The sequence below is a fragment of the Equus asinus genome, chromosome 15 (genome assembly GCF_041296235.1).
Source record: "Equus asinus isolate D_3611 breed Donkey chromosome 15, EquAss-T2T_v2, whole genome shotgun sequence".
Taxonomy (NCBI): domain Eukaryota; kingdom Metazoa; phylum Chordata; class Mammalia; order Perissodactyla; family Equidae; genus Equus; species Equus asinus.
This window is the reverse complement of record NC_091804.1, coordinates 36,578,027-36,592,331: the sequence shown is the minus strand read 5'-3', so window position 1 is coordinate 36,592,331 and position 14,305 is coordinate 36,578,027. Positions and strand designations below refer to the sequence as shown.

Genomic DNA, 14,305 nt, shown 5'->3' with positions numbered 1-14,305 from the left:
TCTATTTTATTCCATCGATTTGTTGGTTTATTCATGTGCCTGTTTGACCCCTGAAAGGATTTTCTTCCTGGGAGTCATGTGATCAGATTCACATTTTTAAAAGACCATCTAGGCTGTAGGTGGGGAGAACAGGTTTCAGAAGGGGAAGACAGAGGCAGGGAGCCCACTCAGCAGGCTGTTGCAGAGGTAATGCGGCCCGGCCAGAGGGTGGTGGGACCGGTGAGAAGTTAGCTGTACCTGCAGTGGCCACTCCTAACCTGCCCACTTTCTGTTTCAGGGGCTGGAGGAGGAAGAAATCTGAGATCAGCACTGATGCAGAAGATAGGGCTGAAGCTGTGATTCGGGAGGAATTCCAGAACCTGGGGCCCATCAAGTGCGTGGCTCGGGGGATCCTCGGGGCAGGGAGAGAGCTGGGCACTAGACTTTCAGGAGAGGTGCCTCCTGGCCTGACCCCTGGGTCCCCAGGGGTGGATTCCCAGGGGAATTTCAGGACCAGTGGCCTGGGGATGCAAAGTAGGGAGCTAGCTTACACAGTCAGCTTCTTGCCCTGGTGCTGGGGTAGACACCCTGAGGACCAGAAAGCCCCATAAGGTGTACTTGGGATGCGGACCTGCCACCTTCCTGCCTAATGCACCCTTTCCCTCCTGGTCCACGGATACCCGACACTGCCTTGGGCGGCTTCCAGGACCTTGTTTAATGCATGTTTCTCATGTGGAGAAAATAACTAGGAGTCAGCAGGCCTACACACAAGGAATGACTCTGCCACTAACTTCCTGTGTGGCCTTAGGCAAAGCACTAACCCTCTCTGGGTCCTACTCCCCAATCTGTGAAGTGGGCTCATTGGGTAAATATTTGCTCCAATATTTGGGGATTCTCTCTTTCTACCTCTGTCTACCCCTCTCTCCATGTCCGTCCCCCTCTGTGTCTGTTTATCTGTCCCCCTCTGTATGTGTGACTGTTCCTCTTTCTCTTTGCCCACCCCTCGATTTCTGTCTGGCTGTAAGTTTCCTTTCTCTCTGCTTTTCTGACTCTGCCTCTGTTTCGCTCCTTTTTTCTCTCTCTGGATTCGCCTTTGGACCCAGTGAAGTTCCCGGTGGGAATGATAGAAATAGTTTGGGGGAGTGTGGGAGCCCAGAGCAGGATCACTTACACCATGAGACCCCCCACCCTCACTCTGGGGACTTTCTGGGGAGTGAATTACTGCTTTCAGCTCCTCCGAGGCAGGGCTGGTCCAGCCACCCCCAGTGGGCGCCTGCAGAGGCCTTCCCTGCTGAGGTCCACGGGGAGCCTATGGTCACCTCGGGGCCTGCATGTCTGTGCCACAGGTTCGCGGAACAGGCTGTTTTCATCCTTTTCTGCATGTTCGCCATCCTCCTCTTCTCCCGGGACCCAAAGTTCATCCCCGGCTGGGCCAGCCTCTTCACCCCTGGGTGAGACTCTGGGGACCAGGGGATGGAGTCCAACAGGGCAGGTTCCGGGATGGGCCCCCTGGAGCTGGAGAGTGCGGTGGGGAGCGCAGTGCCACTGGGGAGGCCTGGGCTGGGTTTGTGCCTTTTGTCCCGTCTAACTATTGACAGCTCCTTTTACTCTCAAGAGTTTAGGTTTGGACCATAAAACATTTGGGTTCTCGTGTGTTAAGAGCTTTGCCTTTGGAATCAGGCAAAACTGGGTTCAGATGCTAGCTCTGCCGCTTATAAACTGTGCGACCCTGAACACATCATTCATTCATTCATTCAGTCAGTCAGTCAGTCAACGTTTATTGAGAGCCTGTTACATGCTAGGCATTAAGCGAGATGCGGGGCACACAGCAAGAACAAGTAGTTAGACAAGAAAGTACTGCAAATCGTCATGAGTGCTGTGGAAGAAAGAGCGAGAAGGTTAGACTATAGAAGGACGGAGTGGGGACATCGACTGTGGATAGTTTTGGGAAAAGCAAAGGTTAGGAAGAGGAGAGGTGAAAGGTGGAGACGCCCTGGGCCCATCTACTGAGAGCCTAAGCTGGGAGCCCACTGAACACCTTTGCAGAACCGAAGAGGCCTGGTGTGACCGAGGCTGGGTGAGCGGGGCAGGGGGGCAGGAGTGGCTGGAAGGGCAGTGAGGACCAGATTGTGGAGGGTTCTGTCGGACATATTGAGCATTTTGGTCTTTTTTTTTTTTTTTTTTGGCAGAGCAGTGGGAGACTATTGGAGGGTTTTAAGTTACTTCACCTCCCTGTGCCTCAGTTTCCTCATCTGCCAAATGGTATTGTAATAGTATACTCAGTGCATTGTTCTGACGATAAATCAGGTGCTGTATGTCAAGTGACTTGAATGGCACACAGAAAGGAGTCAGTAAAATTTCAGCTATATTGGTGAGGGAACGGATAGTGGGGGCAAAAATCTGGGTGGGGAGAACAGAAGAGAACCGTCTAGATGACTCCTGTCATCCAGAACAGGGGTTGGAGAACTAAGGCTCATGGGCCAAAGCTGGCCCAGTGGGTGTTTCTGAATGGCTTTTACATTTTTAAATGGCTGGAGAAAAATCAAAAGACAAGTAATATTTTGTGACACATGAAAATTATATGAAATTCAAATTTCTGTGTCTACAAATAAAGTTTTACCAGAACACAGCTACACCTGTTCGTTTATTTGTTCTCTGTGACTGCTTTCACGCTACGACGTCCAAGTCAAGTTGTGACAGAGACCATAGGGTCTGCAAAGCCAAAAATATTTACTGTGTGGCTCTTTCCAGAAGACGTGCACTGAGCCCTTGTCTAGGGGGCTGACCTCAAGGGTTTGAGTGAAAATGATAGCAGCGGAGATGGAGCAGTCAAGATATAATCAAAGTTAGAAACGATGGGACATGCTGCTGGGTTGGATTTGGGGCACGAGGGGAGGAGCACCTGCATAGATGGTGGTTAGTTGGAGAAGAACATTCTTTGGGGGGATTGAGGTGGCTCGTCAACAATTGTATTTTGGACTGGGTTTAGACTTAGCAAGTCTAAGATGTCTTTCAAATACTGCAGTGGACACTTGGATATGCCAGCCTGGAGCTCAGAGGTGTCAGGTTGCAGATATAAATTGGGGGGTCATGATATAAATTTGGGATTTAAATCGCCGGGAATGGATGGGCTCAGGTAGGGAAAGTATAGGGATGGCGTGGAAGACTCTGAGGAACCCTGACACCTGGGAGCTGGGTGGAGGAGACTGAGCCATCAGGGCGGTGGAGAAGCGGTCAGTGAGGTCGGAGGAAGACCTGGAGACACGGACTAGCCAAGGCCGAGAGAGGGGAGTGGTTTAGGAAAGAGCCAGTGGACAGCTGTGTCAACTTCTGGTGTGAGTCAGAACGTGATGAGAAGGGCGATGTGTCCTCTGGATTTGTGCAGATCTAATGGTTTTGATCAGCACCATCCAACAGAGACAGAATGTGAGCCATATATGTAGTTTAAAACTTTTTAGTAGTCACATTAAAAAGTCCAATGAAACAGATGAAATTAATTTTAATAATCTGTTGTATTTTACACTGTATTATTTCAACACGTAGCCTATATAATAAATTATTATTGAGATGTTTACGTTCCTTTTTCCATAGTAGGTCTCCAAGTCTGGTGTGTACTGTACGCGTACAGCTCATCTCAGTCTGGTCTGGCCACCGTTCCTGTGTCCACGGGCCATGTGTGGCTGTGGCTGCCAGGCTGGATAGAGCAGCTCTGCACGCTCCGCCCTCGAGCCCCAGACTCCCTCTCATAAATGGGGGATATGAGTTCTGCTCTCATGAGGGAGAAACAATATAATTTCATGGAGCCAGGAGAAGTAGCTCTTATCACCCTTCTTTTATTTTTCCAAAATGTAGCTGCTCTGCTATTTTTTCAGACGAAAAATGGGTGTTATAAACATTCCAGCAATACAAAGAAACTGCAAATCACCTAGAATCTCAGTCTCCAGTTCTGATATACATCTTTTCTGACTTAAAAAAATGCCCATCTGGGAACTTCTCTGCATCTCGATTGCACTGGTGGTCGCAGGACCGAGTGCATTAGTCAAAACTCATGTAACGAATCCTGAAAGCTGGTGCATTCTGTTGCATGTTAATTATACTTCAATGAAATGAATTTTAAAAACACATGTCAACTAGCTAAAAGGAAACCTAGCTAAACAGAAGATTTTTTAACAGAAATCCGATTACAGTAAACATGTTATCGGTGACCTGCTTTTTTCTTTTTTAATTACAAAAGTTATGCATACTCAGGAGAAAATTCAAACAATGCTGAATTGAAAAAGTAAAAGTTGCCCTTCATCGACCCTCTGTCCCACTCCCCAGAGATGATCGCAATGAACAGGCTGCTGTGTAACAATCCAGATACGCGGACACACACACGTATTAACGCATGCACACAGACATCTGTGTACACGGATAACAAAACATTGGAAGATACTTAATGTGATCATGGGCGACTTGCTCTCTCTGACCTCCTTCATTCTTTTTAAACACTGCATAGTATTGTATGGAATGGGAGTATCTTCATTTAACGAAGTCCTTTTTGGATTGTGTCCAATACTACAAATAAAAACTTGCTTTTTAATTTACAGGGTATCTTGGTTGTATTTGTATGTCAGTACATAAAGATGATATTATCTTATATTTTAAGAAACAGATGTAGGGTATTTTATTATATATATTATTATATATACATTATATACACAATTTATTGAAGCATGTGCCTGCTAAAAATCTTCCATTTTTTTTACTCTTGCTGGTAATGCACATCCCAGTACGTAATCTGTGTGCAGGAGTCTAGTTATTTCCTGAGCATAAATTCCTAGAAGTACGATAACTGGATCAAGGGGTTTTCACATGCAAAGCATTGAAACCTGCTGCCAGCTGCCCTCCAGAAGATTAAACCACTTTATTTTCCCACCACCCGTACATGTTTCCCGACATCCTCAGTAGGTATTATCACCCTTTTCAAGTTTTGCTGTCTGTTAGCAGACGAATGACACTGCATTATGTTTTGGTTTATAGTTCTCGAATATAGTGGCATGGACCATCTTTTCCAGTTTCTTGGCCATCTGGTACTCTTCTTCCCAAATGCATGGGCTGAAAGGGCTTTTGTTGGCAGTTGGCTGTGTGCTTCATTGAACTTGGAGCCAGAAAATCTGGGTTCGATGCCCATCTCCTCCAGGGACCGTGGTCTGGCCTCCAGCAAGTTGCTTCTGTTCTCCGAGCCTCAGATTCCTCATCTGAAATGGAAGATTTTTAGCCTGCCCCCCAGGGCTGTTTCTGAGACTTCTGTGAGCTTCATGTCTCCACAGGACATGTCGTGGACCCTTGAAAGGTTGTCGTTGGGTTTTGAGGGGCTGTGAACTCCATCTGTACACTGCTGGTGTGAATGGGCTGCATCTTTGTGTAGTAAGCTGCCCGTGCCAGGAGGAATTCAAGCAGAAGCTGAACAAATACATATAGGGCTCTTTCAGGAGCCCCAGTTATGATGATTTGTGGGGGTTACACAGACCCTAGCAGGCTGTGGCTCTCAGATTCTTCCCTGTTTGGTCATGTCCGCCTTCCTAGTATCCTTGAATTAGGAGGAGAAGCGTTGGTTCAGCTGGAGCTGGGGATAAAGGGATAAAGGGCTTTTGCATCCACGAGTGGTTGCCTCCAAGCTGAATGCGTGCAGTGGTTGCCTCCAAGCTGAATGCGTGCAGGAGGAATCCAGTGGCCTCCAACAATGCCCCCTTCACAGCAGGCCTAATTCCCTTCCACAAATCCTCATTTGCAAATCTGCCAAACCGCAGCCTGCTGAGATGCCTGGGGTCACATGCTTTGGGGCCTTGTCATTGTAGGTTTCTTTCGGATGCTGTCACCGGTGTGACCATTGTCATCATCTTGTTCTTCTTCCCATCCCAAAGGCCATCTCTTAAGTGGTGGTTTGACTTTAAAGGTAAGGCGGTCAAGGCTGGGGTGTGGGTGGACTCAGCGAGGTCCTGGAGCAGGGTAATCAGTGGCCTGGAGGCGGGGCCCACGCCTGGGACCGGACAGCCCCCATGTACCAACCACGTGGTCCTGCTTGCTCCCCTTGCCCTGCCTGAGCATTTACCTTGTCTGGGCCTTTAGGGGAGCCAGAGATGACAGTCCTGGGCAGGGGTTAGCAACTGCAGTGCGCTGGCCCAAATCCAGCCAGCTGTCTGTTTATGGACAGCCCGTGAGCTATGAATGGCTTTCACATTTTTTAACGGTTGAAAGGAATCAAAAGTAAAATATTTCATGACTTGTGAACATTACATGAAATTTAAACGTCAGTGTCCATAAATAAAGTTTTTAATTTCTTCAAAAGAAATTTGTGGACATTTATTTTCTTTAGGTATGTAAGTACCTCCACAATAGCCTAGATTTTACCTCTTTTTTTTTTTTTTTAAGGATTGGCACCTGGGCTAACAACTGTTGCCAATCCTTTTTTTTTTTTTCTGCTTTATCTCACCAAACCCCCCCCTGTACACAGTTGTATATCTTAGTTGCAGGTCCTTCTAGTTGTGGGATGTGGGACGCCGCCTCAACGTGGCCTGATGAGGGGTGCCATGTCCGCGCCCAGGATCCGAACCCTGGGCCGCTGCAGCGGAGCGCGTGAACTTAACCACTCGGCCACGGAGCCGGCCCCATGCCTCTTTTTGTCTTGGGTTTTGGCTCGCAAAGCCCAAAATATTTACGTTCTGGTGCTTTATAGGAAAACTTTGCTGCCCCCCGGGCCCAAGGCAAGAGTTGCAAGTGGGTTGCCCACGTGTCAGACACGAAAATCTCAAACTGGGTTTAAAGGAACAGGAAGTGGTGGGGACTGAGGCCAAACTGCCGAAAGGCGTTCAAATTCAGCTTAAAAGAATCACGGAGCCCTCCAAGCCGGACGACTGAGGGCTGGCCTACAGGGGGCCGCTGTGGCCACGTGGGGTTTCCAGCAGGTGTCTGCCAGAAGAACGGGCTGCCATCTGCCGCCTGCGACAGGCTGCCCCCGGCTGAGCTCCAGCAGGGGCGGTGGGATGAACACTGGACCAGGACTCAGGAGATAGGGTCGTAATCTATTTTCTGTTGTTGAAAACAATAGGTTATTATGCAGGATCGGTCCAGTTTGGGAGGAGTCGGGGTCTGGGGCAGGGAGTGCCTTGTAAGGATCAGTAGGGGACGATTCCTCAGGGCGCCATAGTCAGTCTGTGTGGCAGAGTTGGACCTCGAGGAGGCTAGACCTGGGGTCAGGGAGGCTGAGGGCTTTTGGACTCTGCAGGCTCCATTTCCGCTTCTCTCTCTTACTTCTAACTGGCTTTCCTCACCATCCACTCTGTGTATCAGTTGTTGGTCTCTTCATAGTTCCTACTGCCTCTTAGCTGTTGCATCTTTATAGCTTCTGCTTCACTATACTTCTCGCTTTTTTATAACTTCTGTTTCCTTAGAGGGAGCTACGGAAGCTGTGGAAGTGGGTACCCGGAGGGAGTGGGCATTGCCAGAGAGAAAGGAAGTGGCTGAGACCATCCTTTCTAGTGCGCAGCACTCAGGGCTCATCTGGAGCCTCAGAGAGTGGTTTCCCTGGAGAGACGGTGACTTGCTCAAGGTCACACCACTAGTTAAGAAGAGCCAGGATGTAGAACGCAGGCCGCCAGGCCAACCTTGGTTTTCTTGTTCGACCCACTCTCTTCCATTCCTCTGTGGGTCTGGGTCGCACTCGTGTTTCTCCCACTTTGTGGTCACTCACCAGGTGTTGATGCAGCGGCTGCTGTGTGCCGGCCCTGCGCTTGTGGCTGATGTAATGACAGTGATGGTGATAGCATCCACTTCCTCTCTGCCCAGCAAGCTCTTCCTCCAGATATCCACATGGCTCGCTCCATCCCCCTCTCAGACTCTATCCAAAGGTCACCTCCCCAGCGAAGCCTTCCCTGACTGCACCATCTAGAAAAGCACCTCTGCTTTGTCATCTTCTCTTTACCCTGTTTTCTTTTTCCTCGTAGCACATAAAATTTCCTGACATTATATATTTATTGGTGTATCACCTGCCTCCCTTGCGGGAATGTAAGTTCTCCGAAGGCAGCCATTTTCTCTGTTTTGGCCACTTCTGTATCCCCAGTGTCTAGAAGAGTGCCTGACATATGATAAGTCCCCAATACATATGTGTTAAATGAGTGACCGAGGACTTGCTCTGGGCCATACCTGTGCTGAGCCCTTTGCACACGTGGGCCCATTTTATCTTCCCAATAGGTCTCTGAGGAGGTGCGATTGCTCCCTTTTTCAGATGAGGACATTGAGGCTCAGAGAGGTCGAGTCACTAGCCCAAGTCGCATAGCTGATGGGCAGAGCCAGGATTCAAATCTAGTTCAGCTTCAAACCTGTGCTTTCAGCCATGGCTCTAGATAGCCAGCGGGCAAAGTGGAGCTGGACTGGAGGAATTCAGGGAGATGGAGGCTGTGCTTATAAGAAATAGTGGCGAGGGTGTGGATGGATGGGAAGATAGTAAAGACGATAACCGCTAACGTTAATGACTGAGTGCTTACTGATGGTGAGCAGTCTTATAAGCACTCGCCATTTAACTCGCTTCTTCTGCATTATGTTAAACCCACATTCGGGACCTTTTCTCTCCCCCTGTCCCACCCTTACGGGCTATTTGGGTCAAGTCACTTTCCTTTTTCAGACTTGCTGCCTCTTTAATGAAATCATATTTTATCACCTGAAGGCGCAGGGCTGGCTCTCCCTCCCTCCCCCGCTGGCTCTTCCAGTTCTGGGCTTCCCTGTAGGTTGCATTGGGCCCAGGAATCCCCAGGCTGTGTGCAACATCTGAACCGTGTGTACATGCCTGTCGGCTGCGTGCCAGCTAGCGGAGGGACGTCACTAAGTAACTGATTGATTGATTGATTGATTGATTTTGTGAGGAAGATTAGCCCTGAGCTAACATCTGCCACCAATCCTCCTCTTTTTTCTGAGGAAGACTGGCCCTGAGCTAACATCCATGCCCATCTTCCTCTACTTTATATGTGGGACGCCTACCACAGCGTGGCGTGCCAAGCGGTGCCGTGTCGGGATCCGAACTGGCGAACCCCAGGCCGCCGAAGCGGAATGTGTGAACTTAACCGCTGCGCCACCAGGCCAGCCCCACTGAATAACTTTTATTGTCTTTATTTTCTGACTGTAAACTTTTGTTTTAGATAAGCACAGTGTAAAATTTGGAAAAAGCTGGAAAGGAGAAATAAAATGTCAGTGGTTGCGTAACCAGGAACTGTCCTGAGAGATGGGGACCCGCCTTGAATGAGCTGGGCCTGTCCTGCCCGCCTCCCGGTGGCAGCCTGCAGTGACAAGTTCCATTTCAGAAGTGTTTACTCTGCACCAGGCACTGGGTTAAGTGTGTCACAAACGTTACTTGGCAGGTATTTATGGAGTGACTGCCAGGTGCCAAGCAGTGTTCTAGACACTGGGGATACAGCTGTGAGCCAAACAGAAATGTCCCTGTCCCCCTGTGGCTCCACCACGGCCTCGTCATGGCTCACAAGGACCCTCGGGTGCTGTCATTGTGCCTTGTGTCGGCTGAGGAAATGGGGCTCAGAGTGGCAAGGTCACGTTTCAAGGGCATGCAGAGAGCCAGCCCAGGACGCTCCGTCTCCGGGACCACGTCCCTGACGCAGGGCTGGTGGACCACAGCCCCCGGCCACATCTGCTGCCACTTGCTTCATAAAGAGGGTTTCCTGGGAACGTGGCCACGCCCGTTGGTGCATATCCTGACTCTGGCTGCCTTCACGTTATGATGGCAGCCTGGCTGCAACTGGCTTGCAAAGCCTCGATGGTTCTCCCTCTAACACTTTACAGAAACTTTGCAGACCCCCTCTTCTAACCACCGCACACACTGCTGCTTTTAGGGAAATACGCATCATCCCGTGACCCCAGGGCCAAAGGCTCCCTGAGCTTCTGTTCTCCTGAATCTGCTTCGTCTTTTCTCCTCTCTGCACACATTCGATTACAAAGAGAGCCTCTTCTCTTGTAATCAGCATGAAAGTAGCACTTACCCAGAAGGCCCGCGTGAGATTCAGAGGATGCCCTGCACGAGGAGGGCCTGGTTCCAGGGCACCGTAAAGAACGGGAGCCGTGAAAACTATTTTCATTCTGGAAGAGCAGGCGCTCCCTCATGCCGCTTGGGGGTTTTCCCCTGAATCTCCCCAGTCGGACACCAGACCCAAACTGTGGCTTCCTGGAGACCCCCGGGTGTCCCCAGCAAGGTGGGCTGCAGGCCCGGTGTCTCCTCCTCAGGCTCGGTGTACTGAGTGGGTGTCGGGGCCCCTTCTGTCCAGTGGGGAACGGTGTCCCCTCATCAGGCTGAATGTCCTCTCTCCACCCAGCTCCCAACACAGAGACGGAGCCCTTGCTGACGTGGAGGAAGGCGCAGGACACCGTGCCCTGGAACATCATCCTGCTCCTGGGAGGGGGCTTCGCCATGGCCAAGGGCTGTGAGGTAAGCGTGCAGGGGGCCGAAGAGCTCACAGTGAGCGTACCACTAACACGACCCCTGATAGTATCACGACTCGAGGGTTCTGTGGGCACAGAGGAACACCATAGGGTCCTTCCCCCGTGCCAAGACTGTTCAAGGTGCTTGACATATATTAACTCCTTTCAACCTCCCAACAAGCCTATGAGGTAGATGCCATTGTTATCTCTACTCTCTAGATTAAAAAACTGAGGCACAGAGAGGTAAAGTAGCTTGCCCAAGGTCACACAGCTGTGTACTCAGGATTAGAATCCAGGTAGTGTGGCTCTAGTGTCTATGCACTTAATGCTGTGATATAAATGTTAGATATTATTAATATTAGCTAATTAGAGTTATTATGAATGTTATTCGAGGGCGCTGTGAGCTCCAAGGCAGGGCTGGGGCTAGAGTGAGGTGAGGGGCCACTGAGAGTGTGGGATTTCAGGAGACGCTGGCTCTCAGGGTTGTCGGGCAAGGGCACTGTGGCCAGCCCTGCTCAGAGGACGTGCAGCCTCAGTGTCCATCCGACATGTATGGTAACAGAATATCTCATTTAATCCTCACGCTGACCCTAGGGGCTAGGTAACATTTTTATCCCCGTTTTACAGATAGGAAAACTGAGGCATGGAAAAATTAAACACCTCCCTTAAGCTCATACAGTTGCAGTCTGCTTAGAGGCTGGGGTTCGAACTCCAGTTGATCTGATTTCAGAGTCCAGGATCCGCCTGGCTCTCTCTCTAGAATTCCCAAGTGCCCGGCGCTGCTTGAAGTGTTCTGCCAACGCTGACCGCGTGAATCTTCCTCAACCCCACGGAAGGAAGTGCTGCTGCTGTCGAAGACGAGGAAACTGAGGCAGCGTGCGGCTGATAGCTTGTCTGTGTTTGCGTGGCCGGGACATGGCAGAGCCGGGATTGGAGCCTAAGCTCATGAGGCTGTGCCGCAGCCACCGCTCCATCTCGCTGTGTGAGCCACAGCAGGCAAACCACAGCCAATTAAGGACCGATCTGAACTTAGGTGAAGGAAGCCGGAAATTACTTCTCAGATGGCTTTCTTCTTTAATTCAATTTTAATTTTCAAGTTTCAAATAGTGTTACAGTGAAGACACCTGTCAAGGTGGATGCTGCTCAGAAGCCCAGGCTTGGGGATCCGAGTACCCAGCTCTACCACTGCTCGCTGGGGCCCTTCGGGCAGGTTCCTTCGCCTCTCTGGGCACCAGTGTTCTCACCCGCGAATTGAGGATCGAAGTCCGTACTCTGGGGGGTTGTTGGAAGTAACTGAAGAAGATAATAACTAACGCAAATAGGAAGTGCTGTGAGCTGCTGTGCCTTCTCTCTAACCCTCCCCCACGGTGACTGCAGGTCTGGCTGCAGGAAGCCGCTCCGAGATGGGCATTAGCGATGGGGGGTCATTAGGTTGTGCCCTTGAGGTCACCCCCTGCGGAAGGAGGAGGAAGGAAGCAGGAGAGGGAGAGGGAGGGGTGGAGCCGCGAGGACGAGGACAGAGACTTTGTCACCTCTGCAGGGGGCGCCGAGCTGAGCCAGCCTGCAGACACTCTGGTGGGTCCATGTGGCATGCCGGGCCTTTGTGTGCCCCTCCGTCAGTCTGCGGGTGTGAGCCCCAGGAGGGGTGCGACCTTGGGCAAGACGACCCCAGGGTCTGAGACGGCCCCTGGGGCTGACCGTGTAGGTCATCTGCTGCCCTACTCCCTGCCCTGGGGCGAGGAGCTCACCGAGGGGGTCTGGGTGGCACATTCAGGTTCTCTACACAGCTGCTCTTTTTTATGAAATAGATTTTAATTTTATTCCTTTTTCCAATAAATAACACGTCTGATGGTACAGAGTTCAAAAGGAGCAAAAGGATAGATGAGCAAAGGTAGTTTTGATTTCCATTTTGGGAACCCCAAGGGCCAGAAAGGTTAAGGGACTGATTCTGGGTAACACAGCTCATAGGTAGCAGAGTTGGGATTTGAACTCGCCTCTGTCTGACTCTTCTCCCTACTGCCTCCTACCGGGGATATATCAGGGAAGGCTTCCCGGAGGAAGTGACACGTTACCCAGGTCTTGAGGAGGCCATGCAATGCAGCAGTAGAAAGCGTGGGCTGTGGAATCAGACCATCTGGGCTGGAGTCGCAGATCTTCCACCTCTTAGCTGTGTGCCTCAGTTTCCTCATCTGTAAAATGGGAACAACAGTGGTGCCCATCTCGTAGAGTTGTTACAATTATTAAATGAGTCGATTCACCTGGAAAACTTAGAACATAGCCCGGTGGAGCTGGTGATTATAATTGGATGTTGGGGAAAAGGAGCAGTCAGAATCGAGGAGGAGCAGCTAGGTGGAAGTGGTGCCATTTACTGAGATGATACGAACCTAGCCTGACCCTGAGGGGCACGGCAGAAGGGGCTGACCCCACACCTAGTGGCTTCTCCGAGCTCAGGGTGAGTGGGCAAAGTCCGGTTCCTCAGTGGGGTTGGCGGGCTGCAGCCGTGGGGGGCTGGGCCGCAGGCCCGCCGAGCGTGCTGGAGGCCCGCCTGGCGCCTGGCCCGGCCCCGGGCAGCCAGCCGGGGTTTCTGTTCAACAAGGGCTTTGTGTGGCAGCTGCCCCTTCCTCCAGCCCCTGCTGGTACCACCCTCCCCGGGCAGCACCGCCGGCCCCAGGAGGGACCGGAATGCTCACGGCACAGCCTGCACCCCAGCCCCTGCCCAGTGTCCTCAGCAGGCCCCAGCAGCCTCTTGGGGCTTAGGGGTCCTCGAGGGGCCCACCGTGAGCCTGGATGCCTGGACTCCCCATGGTGGTTCTGAAGGGCTGGAAGCAGATCCCAGTGCTTACTCTGCGCTCGGGCAACTCGCTTAAACCCGGTGAGTGTCCTCACTGCGGTTTTCTCCTGCTGCAAAACTGCCCATGACTTGCCATATATTTAGACTCTAGCCTGAAGGCTTCCATTGGCCCGTACAAGGCCCAGCACGGCCTGACCCCTGCCTACCTCCCTGATGTCGGCTCCTACCTCTCTCCCCTCGCTGACTCCCCTCTAGTCCCACTGACCCCTTAATGTTCCTCAGTCACACTAGACTCATTCGCACCCCAGGACCTTTGCATCTGCTTTCTTTCTGTGGAGTGCTCTTCCCTGAGATCTCTGAGTCCTCACCCTTCAGTTCTCAACTCCAAAGTCACCAATGCCGAGAGGCTCTCCCCGGCCGCCATGTCTATAGTCCCTCTTCACAGTTGCTTTCCCTCTTATCACCCAGCTCATGCTGCATCTACCCCCCACATTGTCTTGTTCATTTGTTTATTTGTGTCTCTCTTACAAGAATGTAAGCCCCATGAGGGCAAGATCGTATCTGTCTTACCCACCACTGTTCCAGGCATCTGGAAGAGTCCTGGAGCATAACGTGCTCGCTCAGTAAATATTTGTCGGATATAACCCATGAGATGGCTGTTTTGAGGACTGATGACGTGATGGGTGGACAGTGTCCCGCCCAGGGCCGATCCCTACCAGGTGCTAGACCAGAGCCGCTGTCAACCTCACGGCTTCTCTTGTTATAACCTTACTCTCTCGTGGATGAGAAATTGGTCTTATTCTGACACCTTTGTGTATGTCTCATTTCATCTCCACCACGACAAACTTATCTACAAATGGATTGAGGTTGTGGAAGCTTGATATTCCAACCCTAGAGCAAGTCATTTCACTGATTTGGGCAAATCACCACCTGTCTGTGCCTCAGTTTCTTCAACCATAAAATGGACACAATTATACTCCTTACTTCATGGAGTGTTGTGAAGATTAAGTAAGGTGATGTCAGCAAAGTACTTAGAAGAATGCCCAGCACAGAATAAGTGCTATATTAAGCATT

At 50.9% G+C, this 14,305-nt stretch overlaps 1 protein-coding gene across 9 annotated transcripts in view; it reads left to right on the top strand.

Annotated features, from left to right (window-relative positions):
* Positions 1 to 14,305, top strand: part of SLC13A3 (solute carrier family 13 member 3) — a 77,061-nt gene that overhangs the window by 52,638 nt on the left and 10,118 nt on the right. For all 9 annotated transcript variants that reach the window (XM_070486015.1, XM_070486014.1, XM_070486017.1 and 6 more), the window contains 4 exons: positions 278 to 373; positions 1,326 to 1,430; positions 5,820 to 5,917; positions 10,335 to 10,447. In XM_070486015.1, the coding sequence (XP_070342116.1) occupies positions 278 to 373; positions 1,326 to 1,430; positions 5,820 to 5,917; positions 10,335 to 10,447 (412 nt within the window). The remainder of the gene's footprint in view (positions 1 to 277; positions 374 to 1,325; positions 1,431 to 5,819; positions 5,918 to 10,334; positions 10,448 to 14,305) is intronic.